At 43.6% G+C, this 21,594-nt stretch overlaps 1 protein-coding gene across 3 annotated transcripts in view; it reads left to right on the forward strand.

Moving 5' to 3' along the window:
• The window catches only part of rprd2a (regulation of nuclear pre-mRNA domain containing 2a), a 42,332-nt gene extending 22,177 nt beyond the window's left edge, over window positions 1–20,155 (forward strand). The window contains exons 7-12 of one of the 3 annotated variants that reach the window (XR_013962434.1): window positions 3,526–3,883; window positions 9,372–9,611; window positions 10,283–10,480; window positions 12,393–15,222; window positions 18,996–19,128; window positions 20,092–20,155. Coding sequence is in view for 1 of the 3 variants with exons in the window: in XM_080735207.1 (XP_080591333.1) it covers window positions 3,526–3,883; window positions 9,372–9,611; window positions 10,283–10,480; window positions 12,393–14,851 (3,255 nt within the window). In the remaining 2 variants the exon portion in view is untranslated. Of the gene's footprint in view, window positions 1–3,525; window positions 3,884–9,371; window positions 9,612–10,282; window positions 10,481–12,392; window positions 15,906–18,995; window positions 19,129–20,091 lie in introns of those variants that run through there. The other 2 variants (XR_013962435.1, XM_080735207.1) reach the window with 2 other exon arrangements.
• The last annotated feature ends 1,439 nt before the right edge of the window (window positions 20,156–21,594 follow it).

Below are 21,594 nucleotides of genomic sequence, written 5' to 3' on the forward strand. Positions count from 1 at the left end.
TTGTCATAGGACCCGTTTTGACCATCTGTTTGCCTGTGTCCATTTATTTATCCATATTATGCCCATATGCCCATATATGTAGCCCATATGGAGATCTGCCCATATGCCCATATATGGAGATCTCTGTATGAGTCAGCCCTTGTGCCGATACGTCCATTTATGCCCATATATCTGTGTCCCCTTTATGCCCATATGAGTGTCAGATTGCCCATATGCCCTGCCCATATGCCCATATATGTAGCCCATATGGAGATCTGCCCATATGCCCATATATGGAGATCTCTGTATGAGTCAGCCCTTGTGCCGATACGTCCATTTATGCCCATATATCTGTGTCCCCTTTATGCCCATATGAGTCAGCAGTGCCCATATGCCCATATATGTAGCCCATATGGAGATCTGCCCATATGCCCATATATGGAGATACATAACCATTGACTCATGTTGCGTACGCGATGTCAGAGCCTTTTATGAAATGATGTCACAATGAGTCAGCGATTGCGCCGATTTCCTCCGGAACAGCCTGATGTCAACAATCAACAATCAGCTCCGCATAAGGAGATTCCGAACGTTTTGCGCCGTTTCGGAAAAAACGCGCTTCGGGTCGGGTCGAGGCCGGGCACTGCACTCCGCGCCGCGGCGGAGAACGTGCGTGCCGAATCTGAAGCCGGTGGGACGAACGGTTCTCGAGATACGCGGATTACATACACGCAGACACGCAGAGACTTCTCGCATTTATAGATAGATATAGATGTATCAAAGATGGTACAATCGGTAAAGCGCAAATCTCAGAGAGGATTAGGCCTGTCAAAATTTGCCAAAAAAGGCATTCGAATATTCGGTCTAAAATCCACCGTTGATTCGAATAAATTCGAATATTCGAATAAGTAGAGACATTCGAAGCATTCGCAATTCGGAGCTTTTTTTTTTTTACATGTTATATTCACACCAATACAGCCATTGTTGCCGTTTCTTGGGTCGCGCGTATTGCATATCAATAGACCTGTATTAGGCGACGTTCGCGACCCCCCCAAACCTGAAGCTGTTTATTCTAGACAGTCACTTCTATCGCTTTACTGGTGGTCGTGCAGGTCCGCGTTGGTCAGGGACGTGCAGAGAATGTTAAGAGAGGCATGGGCTGACATTTCTAAAAGGGCCCTTTGGTGGACAATTCTCTCTTAAAAGGGCAGGGGCTCAAGCCCCGTTTGATGTCTGTGTGCACGTGCCTGGCGTTGGTAAAAGCGCAGAGCAGCATCGCATCGTCTATGCCAAGCGTCACAGCAGCTGTGATGGAAGTTGGAAGTGGAACAACCACGACGTGAAACGAGCAATTATAATCACACCAATGGATTACCGTATGTTTTGGTTTGAACCAAACCACCTTTTAACGTTACATGCGCCCAGAATCTCGCGAAAAGTGCGGCAGATTTGTTTTAATTAAATATAAAATAATTCGAAGCTCAATTTTTTACTTTCGAATATTCTTTTATTGTTAACATTCGAAGGAATATTCGAATATAGAATATTCGTTCACAGCTCTAGAGAGGATGCATATCCTCATCTATCTATAAATTCACATTGTTTGTGTGTTTGTAGATGATTGTCCCCGGCACAACTCAGACCGCTGTTAGAGAGTGATCTCAAATTACCATATTATATAATGAACACCGGTCCTTGTCAGCAGTCAGCACAGTGGTTAGAGTGTCCGCCCTGAGACTGGGAGGTTTGGGTTCGATCCCCGGCCCGGGGCATACCAAAGGCTCCTGAACCTTTTACCGTGACAGCAAAAGCGAAAAACGTAAATTGAAAACAAAACACCTTAATTCATCAGCCTGTTCAAAAAGAAAAATGCAGTACTCCCTCCTGCACTGATCACAGAATGTTCCCCATTCCCAAGAGGTTAAAGGGCTCTAGATTGTCCACCATTTTATGAAAGGCAAACTCCACCTTTAGGCGTGCTGCCTGTCACCAGTAACCTCATTACTGTGTCTACGCGCCTCCCACTAGTCAGCCAAGTAGCCATTTGGCTGACCTAGAAATAATATGTAAATGCAATGAGTGTCTTGGACCAAATTAAAACGGTTAATGAGACCCATGCCCAGAAACCACAAACCAGCAGGCTGAATAAGCCCACCAACCTAGAGCGCTCTATAAACAAGTTGGCCACTGATTCAGAATGAAAAATACCGTCTGTAATGGCAAGACAAATATTGCGGTACATAAATGTCAATACCGCCCCACCCCTAGTTTGGACACAATCTGTATCTGTAGTAATATTAAAAAAAAGTTTTTTGGAAACTGACCTCAGGCAGGTCTATCCTATAATGTTGGTGGAATCCATAATACACACTGTCTCTCCTCCACTTTCAGTCCTCCACTGTCCCTTTCGGCATTTGTACCATTTCTACTACAATGTCTCACTTTCTGTATGAATAGACGAAATACCAATGTGTATCACTATGAAAAGATGTATGAAATGCAGTGAAAACTGAAAATACAATAATGTATTTAGATAATTTGCATACATTATTATTATGTTTTTCTTTTTAATTGTTATACTTTAGATTTAGCCAATTTCTTTTTACCCCATTTTTCTCCCCAATTTAGTCGTTGCGCCAATTGATTACTCCCCACACACATTTCTGTGTCGTCGCTGCTGTTGTATCCTATCGATTCACCAGCCAGTGAGGAGCCCCCACCAGGAGTAGTGTACGTAGAGTTTTCTTCGTCCTACTCCTCCCACCCAACACTCCTCGCTAACATGTGGCCCCCCAGCCCGTAGGAGTACATTCAATGACCGATATCACCCTCCTCCCCGCCCGGCTTGGCGGCTTCCCTCTCCCAAATTGTGTTCGTGTAGACCAGGGTTCCCCAATTAGTTTTCCCCAAGGGCCGAATTATGTCTAGGGTACCAAGCCGAGGGCCACAACATTGCAGGGTGCGACGGTGGCGTTCCCACTACTCCATCGACTGCGACAATTCAGATATCGTCGTTGTCTGTTGAAAATCTTCTACAGTATGTCCAAAACTGCTCGTTTTGCATTTATCATTTTAAAAATGATTTAAGCTAGTGAAAACAGCCGATCTACAAGCACACAACGCCTCGCACTGCGAGGCGTTGTGTGCATGTAGATCTGCTGTTTTCACTACTTTTGTGCGACGGCCTTGTATGATTTGCGAAAGAACGCTCAAATTTGGAGATACGAGATTTCCACACGACAACGACGATATACTAGTGTTGTTGCTGCTCTTATACCACCATTATTACTGGGGTTGGTGAGGGCCAGACAGTAGACCGGCCCGCGGGCCGCCTATTGGGGAACCCTGGTGTAGACCAAGCCGGATGCACCATGGTAGAGTTGAATCCACAACATCCGTGGTGGTGGGCAGGGACTTTTACCACTGCGCCTCATTATTTTTTTGTACATTACATGTATTAAAATAAAATTGACAGTGACCTAGGTTTGCAACAGGTTGTTTCTGTGTCGGTTTATTCATTTGTTGTTCGCTCTCTCACCTCTCAAGGCGTACCAAACCTTCGCCAACCGGGTCTCCCACCTGAAGAGGAAGCTGGACATCCTGAAGAACGAGTTACCAGACATGGATGAGTCTCCCATCCCCTCACCATCAGCGGACGCACCATCTCCCACAGGCTCCGAGTCCCCCTTCCGTGGCCTGGTGACATCCAACCCAGACCCCGATCTAGATGGCTCCGCTATGGACGATTCCGCAATGGACGACGAGGCCGAGCCTCCGGCTCCCAGCCCCCTGTCCACACCCGGAGGGTCCCCCAAAAACACCTTCACGGTCGGAGAGAGCGACAACATAGAGGTGGAGGACATGGAGTTGTCTGAAGATGAGATGGAAAGCGGTGGGATCATTGGTAAGTTGTTGAAGCAAGGGCTGGAAATTGCGAAAATTTTGGTTACAAATGCGCCTAAAATGTAATCTGTGCAACCTAAATGTATAACTGGGAGCACCTGTGCGACTACAAATTATTGCTGTGATGCGACCAAAACGGCCGGTCGAGTGGACCAAAACGAGCGCTCCCTGCCACCGGAGAAAACAAACGTGCCGTATAGCCGCTCCCTCTGAGCTGCAGTGGCTCTAGATGTTAATCTAATATCATGTAGCGTGTTAGTTTGCTTATTACAACGGAGCGATGCTGGGGCATCGCTGATCTCAGACATTCCATCGCTTTTATGTGCCGCTTGTCAGAAAGCAGCCTACTTTATTAGAAGTATCTGTAAGTTGAGAAACAATCCAGTTGGTTGCATCACGGCATGGAGAGGAGTAAACTGTGTGTGTGTGTGCGTGTGTGCAGGGGTGTGTATGAGCATGTGTGCAGGGGTGTGTATGAGCATGGAAAGTTACTCTATTGGGACAAATGAGTTTCAAAATGGTTGTAAATATTCTTAAGAAATGTATATGCCAACACAGAAAACCTGATCAGTGTGCATTGTCCACATTTGAAGTGAGTAGGCTCTCGTAATGTATTATAATGGCATACACCTCATAAACCATGTTATATTTACATTGCAATTATTTTATAGCTACGAATGTGAATTATACTATCCATATTAAGGCTATGAACAAAAAAACGGATGAATGTGTGATTGGAATCAATTAGGGATGTTAACAATTAATCGATTATTGATTTTTTTAAATGTTTTCGCCTAGTGAAAGTTACAGGTATAGTGTGTGTGTCTCCCATCTCTCCCACGAGTTGAGACCCGCTGAGACGCGCACACAGTGTGTGTTCCATAGGCTAAAAGCCCAACCTCTCCTCCTCCTGAGTCCTGTCTCTCTTCTCCCCCTCTCACTGTCTGACACTGGCAGTGGCTGCTGAAATGCGTAATTTATAGTGCACATATCATGCACGCCCATGCACAGATCATACACCATGTTTGTGCAGGCTGTTCACAGCTTTAAAAAAAATCCGATTGGAAATCCGTTCAGGCATTCTTGAGATAATAGCCATTATGTTTTACATGTTATGTAAACAAAGATGGCTGCCCTGTATGAAAGATGGAGTTGTATGGGGGTGGAACATGCAAAATCGCGATTGAAATCATGTTTACTAGATTTAATGGGGTCCAAAAATAATTTTTCAAAAAAGAAAATAAAAAAAAGAAACTTTTATTTGTATTTAATTTTTTCAAACGTCATACTCGTCATAGGCAGAGTGGACCCATAAATATAACTCGTCAAACTAGTCATAAGCAGTAGATGAGTTAATTAACTATTTTACTGCTAAACGAGTGCTCATTCTTTGTTTCACATGTCTGCCACGCCATAACGAGCGTTCTTTTATCTGTCTGAGCACTGTAAGCAGATGAGGGGTGGCGGGGGTGTGTACAGTAGCAGCAGCTCCCGTAACGTTAGTCTCAAATCTGGAGCGCACATGAACAATAATGGCGGCGGGATCACTTCTTTGGTGTTTTGGTGTTTCGTCTTTTGGCGTTTCTCTATTTCTGTGTATGAAAACTGATGCAAACAGGGGGGGAGGAGCCTCTCGCTCCCTAATCGCTGCGCTCATTCTGTTGTGGATTTTCTCACTGCTCCGTGAGCGATGCAGCTTTTATTTTACACAAGACCGCGATAGGAAATAATTTATGGCTATTTTTCTATAAATTCGCAAAGGTAAGCTACTTATATGGCTGTGAGCAGACTGTAAACAACCTAAATGGCGGCGAAAAAGTTAATTTTCTCCAGCTGTGTAGCTTGAATTGGGCATTGGTAAAAGTTAGAGCCTCCATGACCGTTTGGTTGACAACAATAGTTGAGTGCTATTTGGCAATTCTACTTAATGCTAGAGAGCATGCCAAAGCTAACAACATGAATGCTCTGAACCCCTAGTTGCTCCCGGTGAGCAGGTTGGTGCCTTGCATGGTTTCCTCTGCCACCGGTGTATGAATGTGTGCGTGAATGGGTGAATGTAATGCACAATCTATGTAAAGCGCCTTGGATAAAAGCGCTATATAAATGCACCATTTACCATTTACCATTTATATGGAACGGATTTCCCCGGTTAATGTGGAATAAAAGTCTCCCTTCAGCTTTCATCAGGCAACAGAGTTATAGGAAAGTGATAGGAGAAATGTTTGCCTGGTCAGAAGTAAATCAGTTGGATGCTCTTGTGTTTACAGTTAGACGCACACACAGTGTGTTACAGTGGTTCTCAAAGTGGGGTCCTGGGACCCCCAGGGGTCCTTGGGGGGGGTTACAGGGGGTCCCCAGCTGAATGATAGCTAGGAACCAAATGGACCCTTATATACTGTAGGTCTGTAACTCTGAACAAAATGGACTCATTCCATTTGTCCACTTGATTTTATAATATCAATTGGGGTCCCAGCAATATAAATATATATACGTAAATGCGGGCCAGTAGCCTAATTCATGTCAAATTGCGGGTCCTTGAAAATAAAAAATGGGAATCACTGCTAGAGCCGTAAGAATCTCCTCTTATGTTTGGTCACTTGGTCCTAAAAAAACGCCGCTTATCAGTTAATCGCTAATCGATCGATAATGTTATCAACTATCAATTAATGAATTAATCAATAATTTGCAGCCCTAGAATCGATGGAAGGGTCTCATCTGGAGATGTTTTATACCTCCATCAGTGGGTCTCTGACCGACATGGATGGATGAGGGACTATACAGTTTAAATTCGGGACCCGGATGATTGCATAAAGCCCCAGAGGTGGCTCCTTTCACCATTCCATGTTATATTTTATTCATTTAAGAACGCAGATAACATATTGGTGCTCCTTCCATTTTGGTGGGTGCTCCTAAATTCTTTCTGGTGCTCCTAACATTTTAAACTGGTAGCACCAGTGCTACCAAGTAAAAAAGTTATTATTTTTTTGGTTAAAGGAGCATATCAGCGTATGTTTTAGACCATTAACTACAACTAATTTATACTTTACATTATGGCATTAACGACTTGTGATTTTTGCAAGTCGACTCGACTCAGTAAAAAGTTGAGTTGAAGTTGACTTTATCGTTTGATGATGTCATCACATCACACACAACTCCCCAATTATTTTGGGGGGTCCCCAGATGATTAACTTAATGTGCAACATTGTTTTCTCACTCAACTGTAAACAAACCAACAAAGTTTAAGTGTATAGAGGGTATCTTCACTTTTCTAAAGTGACAATTTAAGGACTTTTTAATACCTCTAAAATGCCAAATTAAACATTGTCCAATTTGTCAATTATAGAGAGGCAGAAATTGTGAAAATAGCCGATCTACATGCTCGATGCGAGGCGTTGTGAGCATGTAGATCTGCTATTTTCACAATAGAACCAAATGTAATTTTTTTTTTTCAACTTCGACTTTTGACTTTCTCTGTTGGGAGTCGACTTGTGTAATAAAGTCGACTCAGTCGACTTGTTGACTTTTTCGTTAATGCCTTACTTTACATTACTGCATGCAATTGTCCAAACCATATCATAGTTTTAGATTTTTAAAATGTTCTACTCCAGTAAGCCTTTGGTTTCCATTCATTTTAGTACGTATGAAAATCAAAGAACATACTGTATTTAGAAACCTCCAAGTTGTATATGGCTGTGGATTCCCATACAAGATTTGTGTTGTTAAAATGTCACACATGTATTTAAAATGTGCAAGATATTTTTTAAATGATAATCTACAAGACCTCAAAATGCGCTGATACGATCTATTATGAGCTTGTTGTAATGTGTATATAGTAGGGGTGTAACGATATAGTAACTGTATCGAAATATCGTTTTTAACTTAAAAAATCGAAGTATATCGAAATGAAAACAGCTAAAATCGAATCGAATCGTTTTATTTTGTATCGTATCGAATCGGCAGTGCAAAGAATCGATTGTATCGATACTACCTACTTGTGCATTGTATTTAGCATTTTTAAGAAGAAAAAATTAAAGGGAGGGGTTTAATTACTTTTCCTTTCCATATAGCTACACTGGTCTATCGATAAATGTGTGTTATCTCTGGGTTCATGTCAAACTGCAGGTTTGTCAATATACAATGTCCATGTATTTGGCAGATAATCACTGTGTTTACTTATTTATATCCATAATAATACATGTTTCCCTTAAAAACCTGCACTATCCACACCTTTCACACAGATTTAATTTCTTTGCTAAATAGTTACTATATCGATTTTAAATCATTGAATCGAATCGTATCGTATCACCATGAATTAACCAATATCGTCCATGTATCGTATCGTCAACCATGTATCGTGATATGTATCGAATCGCTATTAAAATGTATCGTTACACCCCTAGTATATAGGGTTAAAAGTGGTTAAATTGATATTCATGCAGTATTAACACATTTCGCTGGGGACCCCCTGGAACTCCTTCTAGAACATTGGTTCTCAACCTTTTCAGGCCGCGACCCCCAAAATAATCACAACTTGTGAGCATGTAGATCGTCTATTTTCACAATTTCTGCCTCTTTAATTTGTCATTTTAGAGGTATTAAAAAGTCCTTAAATTGTCACTACCTAGAAATGTGCAGTCTCTAATAGTCTATCAACTTAATATTGGTTTGTTTACTGTTGAGAGAGAAAACAACGTTTCACATTAAGTTAATCATCTGGGGAACCCCCCAAAATCATTTGGGGGACCTGCCCTGGGGGTCCCGACCCACAGGTTGAGAACCACCGCTCTAGGACCCCACTGTGAGAACCACTGTTCACGCTGTACAAATGCCGGGAGAATGGTTGCCATAGTGGCTGATAATAAGAACATTTTGTTGAGACAATGTAACAGCGAGTCCTTGCTGCCATGGTAATTACTGAAATCGATCGTGCCGTTGCGCAACAGCTGTGAATGACTAATGGTGTATTTGTCATGTGCAATAACCGCACAGTAGATTACTTTTGTATCTCTGGCATGTTGTCCGTTTTTTATTGTATTACACATGCTTTTAGGGCTGTCACAATCATTACATAATCGTCTAATCACAATTATTTGAGGTAATCGCAATTAGCAGATCTACAAGCAGATCTACAATAGCAGATCTACAAGCTCACAACGCGTCGCGATGCGAGCTTGTAGATCGGCTATTTCCACTCTCAATGTTCTTTTTTTAAGTATAAAGTTGTGAAATATGTCAGTAATTTCTTTGTATATTTAGGTTATGTGTCATATTATCTACCATGTGCAACTTCAAAGCCTAAAAGCCAGAAATGTAATTGTCAACGACGAAAACACAATTCAATCGTTAATCGCAATTATTTGAGTGACAATTAATCGTCATGTAAAATGTCATAATCGTGACAGCCCTACATGCTTTGTCCATTAGTAAATATATAAAATTACTCAAATGTTTCTACATGTTTTCTCTCCCTGTCAATTTCTCACCTGTAGTTGAGGAGCAGCCTGTTAAAAGCCCTTCCTCCGAAGTGGTGTCAAATCCGCTCCCTGTACTGCCTGCAGACACTCGGCCGTCGTTGGCATCAGAGGCACCTCCTCCTGTCACGAATGCAACAACTTCTTCATCATTTCCTCCTGCTGCTGCTCCTGCTTCTGCTCCTGGCCTGTCCAGCATTGACCTGAATAAAATGAATTCCCTCATCAGCAGTTTGACCTCGGCCTTGAAGAATACAGGTGAGTGACAATGTGTTGTCAGGTGAGTGACAATGTATTTGAAGAAATACCTCTATTAACACTTCGCCAGCCGAAATAGAATGGCTTGTTGGTAGATTAGCCGTGACATTTCTATTATTATATTATGATCTGAACAGCATTCATTTTACAAGATCCATCAGCGCAATATCATGTATTCTCCATCCCCCCACCCCCTTCACGATTCCCCGTTGAAATCTCACCACGATCAGCAGTGAAATTCCTCAATCTGCATTGGCATAGAGTGGAGGTTTTGGCCGAGGCATCTTCTCCCCGTGCGTTTCGCGTGCGCGATCCGTTAACGTAAATGTGGGCGCAAATAATCCAAGTCTGACTCTACAGTCAATGTGAACATTTTCGCTAGCTTAGCCCCTAGCACTCCAGCTATGCTAACGTTAACGTCTAAACCATAAATGGATGAGAGCTGGGAAGCTTTAGCAGTGAAAGGACCTGACGTCACTTCCGCTTCATGTCAGAGGAGCCATGCACTATCGATGGACGAGCGGTGACTAGGGAAGGTTAGACGATCGATCGATTTTCGGATAAAAATCTTTTATTTTGTTTTTAATGACCCAGTACGGTAAATTACGGCCCGGCTGAGACTCCTTGCTCAGATGTCCGGTATAAACGTTTTTTATCTCTGTCTTCTCTAGGAGCCCCTGTTGAGACGCCACCTCCAGGTCCTGGCTCCAGCTCCTTGTCAGCACAAACCACAACGTTGCCTCCCTCCGCCTCAGGCCTGCCCAAGGACGCACGCTCTCTAGTCAGCATGCTGTCCAAGGTGGACATGACTCCTGGGGACCTCCTCAGTGCTCTGGCCAAAGCCCACGGTCAAGGCGGTGGAGTACAGGGTGAGATGTTTACACTGGTTATCTCTGTCTTAGATTGGAATTTGCAAAATTGGAAAAGTGAACTTAGCAGTATGACATCATGTGACATTTATGTGGAGTTTAAACTAGAAAAATACTTACTGTGTGAAAACCTTAATTATAGAAGGGCAATCTGTAATTTCAGAGTAAATAACACAAGAATTCCAAAGGTTACTGGCAGATATAAAGGGTTGGAAAGAAGCCAGAGATTTTGTAACCTATGCAATGACAGCAATGACAACAGAGTTGGGGATGAGTACCATGTACTGTTTGAGTGTAAGAACCTTACTATTGTGAATCTCAGACAAAAATACTTGCCAAAGTACTATACAACCCATCCATCTATGTGGAAATTGATTTTATTACTACAAGCCGACAAGGCAAAAGTTATATGTAAATTGGGAGCTTTCCTAAAGAACACCTTGCCCTTGTTCAAATAATGTATCATGCCTGCTTTTCTGCTACGTCTGTTTGAATGCTATTGTAATGTTTGTTATGTTTTGTATACTATTTATGTATATAATATGTGCTGTGATCCATACCATGTGATCATGGTCGAGAGCTAAATAAATGATGATGATGATGATGATATTATATGAAGAACATTTACATTTACTCTTTTAACAGATTTAATAGATGTGCCATTAAAAAAAAAAAAAGAATGTTATCCTAAAATGATATGCCCAAAAATAGGGACGCCAGGTTGAATGTGGTTAAATCTGTATTCTTTATTTTGTATGTTAGTATGTTGCATGTGCAAGGAATTTAACTTGAAGAGGTTGTTGCATTCTAACAACAACATGAACAAATAAGAACATTTACATTTAAAGTTTAAAATGCAAGACAGCCTTAAAGGGATATTTCACTTTCAAAAAAACTTTTGTTCATTTTATCGTCTAATTAGCACCCTGGACAGATTTTAATTTGCTTCATTCAGTATTTAGATATTTGATGTAAATGTTATCAGGCCATCCCCATCCAGTGCCCCTCCCCATACACACCCATTGTAACTTCAAACTCCATTTTAACCATGATAGATTAATTAAAAACACCCATTATTATTTCTAGTGACTCATAACACCCTCCTAATGCGTGGGCTGGCCGTGTTTTTTCAATAACGTTTTTCATTTGTTTTTTATACTTTAAAAAAAAAAAAGATTTTCCATTTTCCCAAAGAATTATTAGAAATAAATGAAAAAAGTTAACGAAAAAAAACGTCTCTAGACAAAATAATGGGTGTTTTTAATGAATCTATCATGGTTAAAATGGAGTTTTAAGTTACAATGGGTGTGTATGGGGAGGGCCTGATAACCTTTACATCAAATATCTAAATATTGAATGAAGCAACTTAAAATCTGTTCAGGGTGTTCACAAAAGCCTGATTAGACGATAAAATGACCAAAAGCTTTTTTGAAAGTGAAATATCCCTTTAATAATGGCGTGGCCTCCCTGTCTAGCCTTGGAACTATCAGTAATAAGTTACTAAATTATGTCTGCAGTTTGTGAACAAGGCTAAACTTTACAAACTCAAAATGCTTTCCTGCGAGGCGTCATCTTAAACTATTGTCACCATAAATGAAACAAACGTCATCGGAGTTCGCAAGCTGTGATTGATGGAACTTATCACCTGAAGAAAAATAAGCGATTCGTTTCCCCATTCTCAGCCAATCACAAGCCAAGTCCTTACCAGCCCATCCTAAGGAAACAATCTAGAAAGCCTGTGTCTCTGTTCTTACTCAAAGCGTTTTCATAGTTATGCTCCTTGTCTTTGTTAAAAAGAGGTGCCTGCTTTCTGCCATCTGCCCAGAAATGACTGATATGACTGTTGTATGCATTTCTTAAGTTTCATATTAAACATTTAGGTGTTAACTTGTATTCTTTCGTGTTCCCACAGGTCTCACCTCCTTCCTTACCAATTCAGTTGCAACTGTGTCTTCGGACTCATCCAGTACAGGCAAGCCTCCTCCATCTCTCTCCTCTACTCCTGCATCAACGGTCTCCAACAGAGGCTTGTCTCTCCCTTCCCCCACGCCTGTTCCCTCTCCACCCATCTCCGCTGCGAGGCACAGTCCCCCGAGAGCGACCCTCCAGGAAGCTGCCCCCCAGACACCATCCCCCCAGGTGCCCCCCGCCCATCAGGCATCAGCCCAGCCAGCACCGGCCCCCTTTGCACCTGCCCCCCATGCACCACCAGCCCGCCAGCCGCCCGTCCCCCATGTGCCAGCCCCCCAGGTACCAGTCCACCAAGCAGCACCTCTCCTGACCTCAGGTGCAGCTTCTGCTCTGCCCGCCCATGCACCCACACCCCTCGTGCCTGCCCCCCAGCAGGCACCAGCCCACCAAGCGCCTGTCCCCCATGCGCCCGTCCACCAGGCGCCTGCCCCCCGTGTACCAGCCCCCCGTGTGCCAGCCTCCCAGACGCCGGCACCCCAGGCAGCGTCTCTCCTGACCTCAAGTGCAGCTTCTTCTCTGATCTCGGCTCTGCACAGAGACATGGATCTCCTGGCCGAACCAGAACCAGAACTAGAACCAGAGCCCTCACCGCCTTCGCAGAGCCTGGATTCCAAAATCCACAGCTTCCTCCATGGGAATCCCGGTTTCAGCTTTAGCCTGGGCTTTGCCACCGACGACCCCGTCCTGGGAGGCAGTCCGGTAATTGGCACAGACACCCGGGACGGGACCCCCGTGAGGGATGAGGGCGGGGGCACCCCTACTCAAGACGAGATCATGGACAAGCCAGTCGTGGATGCGCTTGAGTCCAGCACCAAGCAGCCGTCTGCCGTGGACACCGCTGCTAAGACAACAGACAGCAAGTTGTCTCCCCCAATCTACCAGGCTAGTGCCTGGCAGGACTCCGCAAATCCACAAAAACACGTTCACTCGCAGCCAGGGGCGGCTCAAAATGGGCAAGGCTACCAACCGTACCCATATGGTAGCCAGGTGGCGGTGGAGCATGGACCGGCAGCACCTGTTGAATGCTACCAGCAGATTGCAGGACAGGGGACGGGCCCAACACCAGGGGAGCAAGCCCCTCTCAATAGGGAGGTTGGTACAGGTTGGTACGGATACCCAGATGGAAGTGTCCTGCCCCCTAGTGGCTCTAGTGTGGCCACCACCCCAGGAGTAAGCCATGAACATCAGGCATCACACCCATACCCTTACCATGCAGACCAAACTCTGGAACCTCAGGGGTCAGCCTCCCAGCAGGGAGCAGTCCCCTCCTCTGGCTTGTTCCCCCCTGTCCCCACGTTGCCGCCTCCTCCAGATGGCTTGAAGCCGGCTCTGCCTGCCGTGCCTGGTGGTGAGATGGTTCCTCCACAGGGACAAAAGTTGCCCAATCCAGAGATCACGGACGACACGGGGGTTAGAACGGACAGTGTAATCGGTAGGATGGTGATCCACGACCATCAGCATAAGTCGGTGTACCACACAGACAATCCCCCGTATCGCGTTGAAGACGTTCCCCGCTACCCCGACGGAAATCACCTCCGCCCTGACGGAATTCACGCCGGTCACCCTGATGACATTCGCCGTCTCCCTGACGGACTCCACCGTCACCCGGATGACATTCTGCGTCACCCTGACGGAATTCTACGTCACCCTGATGAGATTCTGCGTCACCCTGACGGAATTCTACGTCACCCCGATGAGATTCTCCGTCACTCTGGTGGAATTCTACGTCACCCCGATGAGATTCTGCGTCACCCTGACGGAATTCTACGTCACCCCGATGAGATACCGCGTCACCCTGACGGAATTCTACGTCACCCTGGTGAGATACCGCGTCACCCTGACGGAATTTTACGTCACCCTGATGAGATACCACGTCACCCTGACGGAATTCCTTGCCGCCCCGATGACATTCCCCGCCACCCCGACGAAGTTCGCCGTCACCCTGACGACATTCACGGTCACCCGGACGCCTTCCAACCTCACTTAGATGAGTTGCTGTACCAGGAAGATCTGAGACGCTACCACGACGACCTTCGACGTGGTGGCGAGGTCCTGCTCCCCCCTGATCATCGCAGACTCCTTGACCAGCCTTACTATGGTCCTCCAGATGATCCTTACCATAGACGCAGCCCCTCTCCCCCCTTCTATGCTCACGGGAGAATGCCGCCACCGCCTCATCTTGAAATGCACCACCCCGGCCCGTGGCCCCCTCACCGCCCCCCTCACCCTCCGCATCGCCCTCCTCACCCTCGGGGGATGCCACGTGGACCAATACGACCCCTCCTCCAGCCGTTCCGTGGGCCCGAGCCACGGCTGCGGGGCAAGCGTCCTCCGAGAGGACCCGGACCCGGTGGCCCCATGTTCCCCCAAAAAAGACCCTACTTGCCCCCACGTTTTTGACTTGGCCAGTTTGCCACACCCGCTTCAAACAAGTCCCTCCGTCACGGTGGCAGGGGTGAGACTTTTTCTCTACAACTGGTAAATTGGCCTTCACATGACGGGGAGATGATGGAACGGGGGGTAAAGACTTCAGCTGGACTCAAAGTCAGCGCGGGGCTCAGAGCAAAGTCAGCGCGGGGCTCAGAGCAGTGAGTTCTGCATGAGAGAGTCATCATGGGGCGGTCGGGAGAAGAGTTTTCAACGTCCCTGTGAAGAGCAGCAAACAGGAAGCCAAGAAGAAAGAAAATGCCACAGATGTAAATGAAAACGGAGCTCTTCTGAGAAGATTGTCAAGCTGAAGTTTGAAGACCGGAGATAAAAGGAAATAAGAGGTGGATATATACATACATACATATATATTTAATATACATATATACAGTATATAATTCACTTTATTTCTTTCCTTTTTTTCAGTTCTAATATAAACCGTTGCTTTATCTAGAATCTAGAATTCTGACTCCCTTCCATGTAGCCTCGTGTGCATGATGAGCCTTTGTGCATGCAGATGCGTGATTATGCTGGGAGTAGAAGATGACGGCAGTTTTCAGTTCAATGCGTATATATTTATTTCATGGGAGGGGATCAACATGAATGTAGGAGATGCAATGTTCTTGCTGTTCGCTTTTCAGTACGAGGTTGTAGCCCCCCCCACTTCCTCTCTCTCTCTCTTCCATATCGTAATCCAATAGCTTTTGGTAAAACGACAGACAGCGTGTTAAAATACACTTTGAGGACGTGAGAAGTATGTCAGTGTATAGAGTTTTATGTTCTTTCCACGTTTTTTTTGTTCTTTGACTTCGATTGTTATATTTGTGAAACTATGCTATCTTCGCCCCCCTGCGTTAGTCCTTCTTCGCCAACGAGTTTCACGTCTCGTTTAGTTGTTTGTAGAAATGCTAGCACAAGTCTAGTTAAAGGGAGACAAATAAGTCCCTTCTTGGAGAGAGCTTTTTCTTCTGACTTTTTAAATCGACTCAGAAGACAGGAGGTCCATTTTCTGCACTGGATGAAGACTCTCGCCTTCACATTAATTTTACTTGTTTTGTGTAATAAAAACCTAATTTTGAAACCTGGTGTTTTGCTTTGCTTTTCCTCTACTCTGTGATGGAGCCCACACTCCTGCCTGGAACCATCATCCATCACCACACAAAACATTTTCAATTTGCATGCCCTAAAATGATGTCCTCCACGTAGCCAAAAGATAACAAAATAATTTAAATTGGGCTAATTAGGCCATTTAGAATGACTACTTAAAGACGTACTAATCTCTAAAAGGATTTAATATGGTTTATAAGCATTAGAAGCTGTTATCTCACAGACCAAATGTTGAATCAGATTTTTTTTTGTTCCCTGTAGGGTTCTTAACAGTGCTACCAAAATATAATTCTCAAGACTGAAGTTATGTTTAACATAAATGAGAATGGCAATATGTCACTTTGTCTCCCAACCTTTAATGCAAATGTTAAAAGTAAATAACTTTGTGGTGATCTCTGAGGCTGCATCACTAGCGTAGCATACCAATTTACTACCATGATTGATTTAACAAAAGCTGTACTGATATTTAGCTTCATTTGGCTTGACTCCCAAAGGGTTGGTTTCTTAAATGATTACCCTCGTTCTCAGAAACCAGTGACCCTTGGTCAAATCAGAGCCAAATGTTCAACTTTCATTATTTTAAATCTGTTAAAATGCACTGTAGAGTTAGTCAGCTCGTATAAAGAGCAGCTGGAGGTGGATGCCCATTATATTGCAATCATATTCTCCATATTCTCCAGAGTCTCGGTTTAATAGCCAGTAATGTCGTTTGACAGGCAGTCTCAGTAGATCTCTACAGTAATTCTGACTTTGACAGGAAGTAAAGATGAGTTAAAGCAAGGTTATATGAGAGCCTGGTGAAATCTTAGGCACTAGCCCGCCTCAACTTGAAATATTATCGTTCAATTGATTTCTTTTTCATTGATTAAATACTTATGGCAGAATTGATCTAACCCATACCTCGCCTATAGGGTTTAAATTTAATTTTTAAGCTTGTTGATGGAAAATGACATAAGATTTCTGTCAATCGTATAAAAGGTTCAAGGAGATGGGATCTTGGTGTAGATTTTAATCTATTCAGTAGATTGTTGCGGCCTTGGAAAAAGTAAATTAACTGTTACTACTGTAATGTTACTGTTTGTATAGCCTAGAGTAATTGTATGCAGAGTAAAAGTAGTAACCTGACCATTCACAAATTCAAGCAGGATAGGTGAACTTGACAAAACTAGGATAATTTAATACTAATACTAAGAGAAGATTTGTGTGACAATTATGTTAAAAATGTATGTTGAATAACACTAAACAGCTTCATAACCTACTTTCTTTTACACTTTGGGGAGCTGTTATATAAAATGTTCAGTAGCAGATTTAGGAAGGAATTATATATATATATTTTATAAAATAGAACATTTTTATGAAACATTAAAAATTAAACTGACCTAAAAAAAAGTAAGAAATTGTTACATAATCATGTTTTCTTTTTCCCAAAGGCAAGTCTTACTTATTGAAATGTATTTGGTATAGGATAGGACTATAGGCCCTAATCAATCATTGAAATTGACCTAGTCGTCACACCTGTTAGAAACTTAAATAAAACAAAAAATTACTATCACCGTTCTGCACGATGAAAGTTATACCCATAATTCCTCGTTACTATATAATCTGTTTAGATTATGCTCGATCGTCAAAACGCATGGTGGTTTAGCGTAACCAGGGGTGATAGTTGACAATGGAATGGAATGGATGTGCAAGTGAATGTTATAGAAACTCAGGGCCGTTCAGTTCAGCCAGTCGACACCAGATGTCAGTAAAGCGTCTACAAAACTTGTCTTGCACTACTCGCTCGTCGCTCAAACACAAGCTAAACATCCCGTTTATAATATGACACAGGAGATTTAGTAATAGCACCAGCATGCTACTCTTGCGTTCGTGGTTTTTAATGTAAATTACAGCTGTCGTGCTGTGAGTGTTTGCTCATTCCCCGGCGTCAATTCACATCTGTAGAAAAAAGCAAGAGATTATATAAACGAACTGGTCGTCAGGTTCATTGTCCAAGAAGTGTGTGTACTGTGTGTACACGCGTGCCAAGTACTAAGTAGGCTACCACGTGTGTGGTGTGTGTATATATGCGCGCGCGCGCGTGCGTGTCTATGTAGGCCCGGCATATGAGAGAGAGATGGTAGATAGATATCACTATGTACAGTAGTAGGCTACAAATACATAGACCTACTGTTGTAGGCCTAAACATGTGTATGTAGGACAGTGCAGTGGTTTTCAACCAGTGGTCCTTGTGGCGGTTCCAGGTGGTCCCCAGCTAAATGATGGAGAGTTGGTAACCAAATGGACCCTTATAGATTTTTTAACTCTTGGGGGGTGTAAAATGTTACTCTCAAAGAGTTAAATTATTGTTAAACACTCCCATTGCTTGGGTAATTTACAAGAAGTCTGCACAATTAGACAATGTAGATTTTTGAGCGGTGGTAAACCGCTCCATAGAGTGGCTGTGCGTGTGTGTAGCCACTTTTCCTCAGCGTTTTGCCATAGCAATGTGTTTTTCCTCATCCTTTTGCCGTGTGTGTGTGTGTGTGTGTGTGTGGCCTGTATTACATCACCAATTACATCCTAGTCTGTAGCCACTTTTTCCTCAGCGTTTTACCATAGCAGTGTGTGTGTGTGGCCTGTATTACATCACCAATTACATCCTAGACCTATATCCTAGTCTGAAGATGTTATGCAAGCACGACCACCGCTCACTTCACATTGGGTGTGATTTTTTATTTTTTATTTTGATCAACAGTTTTGGGTCTGAGAGGCTAAATCTCAAAGGGTGGTCCAGGTGGCTCCAATGCTGAATGAATAATGGGCCTTATATGAAAAGGGTTGAAAACCACTGATGTAGGAGATGGGACTTTTTTCCCTCAAATGTCAATGTTTATAGGAAATTCAAAGTTTTGGAGAGAAAAAAAAAACTCTTGTCTTCATGTACCTCAATATATTTCATCATCTCTCCTCCCCCGTTCCTCTTCCTACTCCTACTCCCCACCACCACCACCACCTGTCTCCTGTGTAGGACTCCAGAGCTACACCTTGATGTCTCTCTAATGTGGTGCCAGCAGCTTCTTCTGAGAGCTGTAAGAAGAAGAGCGTCTCCCAGAGATGGAGAGCATCATGTGAACAGAGGAGGAGTACTGTGTCCTCCCATGGTAACTAACGACCCTGTGAGCTCTACTGCTCCGCTTTCCACTCTGCCATTTAAGAAATAGAGACATTTTCTACAGGAAAACGGGGCAGCATTTGATTTCACATCTGATACAGTGTTTGTTGAGAAACGTTGAGATTGGTGTGTGTGTGTGTGTGTGTGTGTGTGTGTGTGTGTGTGTGTGTGTGTGTGTGTGTGTGTGTGTGTGTGTGTGTGTGTGTGTGTGTGTGTGTGTGTGTGTGTGTGTGTGTGTGTGTGTGTGTGTGTGTGTGTGTGTGTGTGTGTGTGTGTGTGTGTGTGTGTGTGTGTGTGTGCAGGGGCGTCACAAGGGGTAGGAAAGTGGGACTGAGTTACTAGGGCCCCTCCTGGGCCCTAGTAACTTTAGCTATTGAAAAATAGCAGATATACAAGCTCACAGCGCGGCACCGAGTGCCGCGCTGCGAGCTTGTAGATCTGCTATTTTTTGAAAAGTCGTGAAAATGTGTGCAAGTCTTTGAATATATATTTTTTAAGCGAACATTTGTAACTCAAATTTTGCTTCAGGGGGGGTCCCTGGAACTAAATATTTTGAGATGTGGGTCCGTGGCCAAATTTATATCATTTTGGGGGTCCTTCACATGAAAAGGTTTGAGCATCACTGACATGGAAACATGGGTTTCTTGCACACATTTTCACAATTTTTCAAAAATAGCAGATATACAAGCTCGCAGCGCGGCGCTGTGAGCTTGTATATCTGCTATTTTTCAATAGTTAACATTCATGGGGGGCCCGCAGTGAATCCTTGTACCCAGGGCCCAGAATTTGGTGTGACGCCTGTGTGTGTGTGTGTGTGTGTGTGTGTGTGTGTGTGTGTGTGTGTGTGTGTGTGTGTGTGTGTGTGTGTGTGTGTGTGTGTGTGTGTGTGTGTGTGTGTGTGTGTGTGTGTGTGTGTGTGTGTGTGTGTGTGTGTGTGTGTGCGCGCGTGCAGGACTGAACAGACAGAAGACCTTGACAAGAGCCACAGGAGAGTGGAGTGGATGAGTGAGACTGGCCAGTGAATGAGTGACAGACAGTGTAAGTACAGACAAGATGATAGAACATTGATCTATGCCTCTCTCTCCCTTTCTGTCTGTCTCTCTTTCACAACAGAGGTGCATTCATTAAATGGGTCAATTTCCGCTTCAGAAAACATCATGGGTTCATAGAATGTGTATAATGTGTTCATTTCATGTGCAATAAAGTGCTGTATGTTTAAAAAATACTGTTTTTTTGTGTTCTTCTTAATGCTATATTGACAGTTTGTGTCAGGTCTCTTTGTGGTTATTGGTTGTGTATTCTCATGCATTGTTGAAATTGCAGCCAAGATGCACACAATAAAAAGATGGGTTAATTCATGATTATGAAGCATAATCACTATCATCAATACATCTAATCTAACCGTAGTATGAATCAGTGCTATACTGTGCTTATGAGAGTTCAATGTGTAACATAATTAATATAATAGGCTACCAATAGCAGAGCAAGTTCGTTCCATATAAATCTAGCAGTATATGAAATCCTTTGTGAGTACTGAACTATGTACATTAAAGTGTCGTGTCACAATTAAATTGTGGCATGTCACTTTAATGTACAGTAGTTCAGTGTACACTTTGTAAGATTAGGCTTGAATCACTAAGTCCTTGGGACCACTGGAGTAGATTGGGGATGAAGGGTCGAAGGCGGATAGGAGGATTTAGGGACAAATGGCAGATGGTAAGGTCTCACCATTCGAAGCAAAGCCTAGAAGTCATTTGGGTACAGCATGGGTAAAAAAAAACACAGCAGGGATTGAGGTCTAAAACTAGTATATTATATAAATGCATGCCCTTTGCAGGAATGTGTATTTGTCACAAGTGATGAAATGAGTGTGTAATATTATTCATTGTGCGTGTGCGTGTGTGTGTATAACAGACACACATGCACACACCGACCCAGCAGCGAATCGTGACTGAATCATCCCCTAGTTTTTAAGTCTGCGCATGTCGGGTGTGTGCCGTCATGTGGGCTCATTGTTTACATGCCCGAGTCCAGCTTGGATTTCATTTCATATTGTGGGCGTGTGTGTGCCCCGTAAGATTACGCATTTGTGAACAAACTGGGTTAAAAAAAAGAAAAAAGGACACGTATATTTTGTTTCCCCCCGAAAGCATGGTTTTTCATGAGGCTGCGAGCGTGGCAGTCACGACTCACGACGTCTACCCATTTCAGCACCGCGGCCAGCTCCTCCTGCGAGAACAAAAGATGGATTTGCATCCCTTCATGTCAGGGACCATCTGCCTTGTGCACGACCCAACGTGGAAAGCATAAAAGCAGGATCATACGCGAAGGCTAACATCTGTTGCCCTGCTACACATTTATATTCATTTATTTTTCTTTGCTACAACAGGCTATATATAATTTCATATAGGATACTGTTATGTTATATTATATACTCTACTACCCTTTCTCTTTT

Source organism: Nannobrachium achirus (assembly GCF_963921795.1).
Source record: "Nannobrachium achirus genome assembly, chromosome: 10".
Lineage (NCBI taxonomy): Eukaryota > Metazoa > Chordata > Actinopteri > Myctophiformes > Myctophidae > Nannobrachium > Nannobrachium achirus.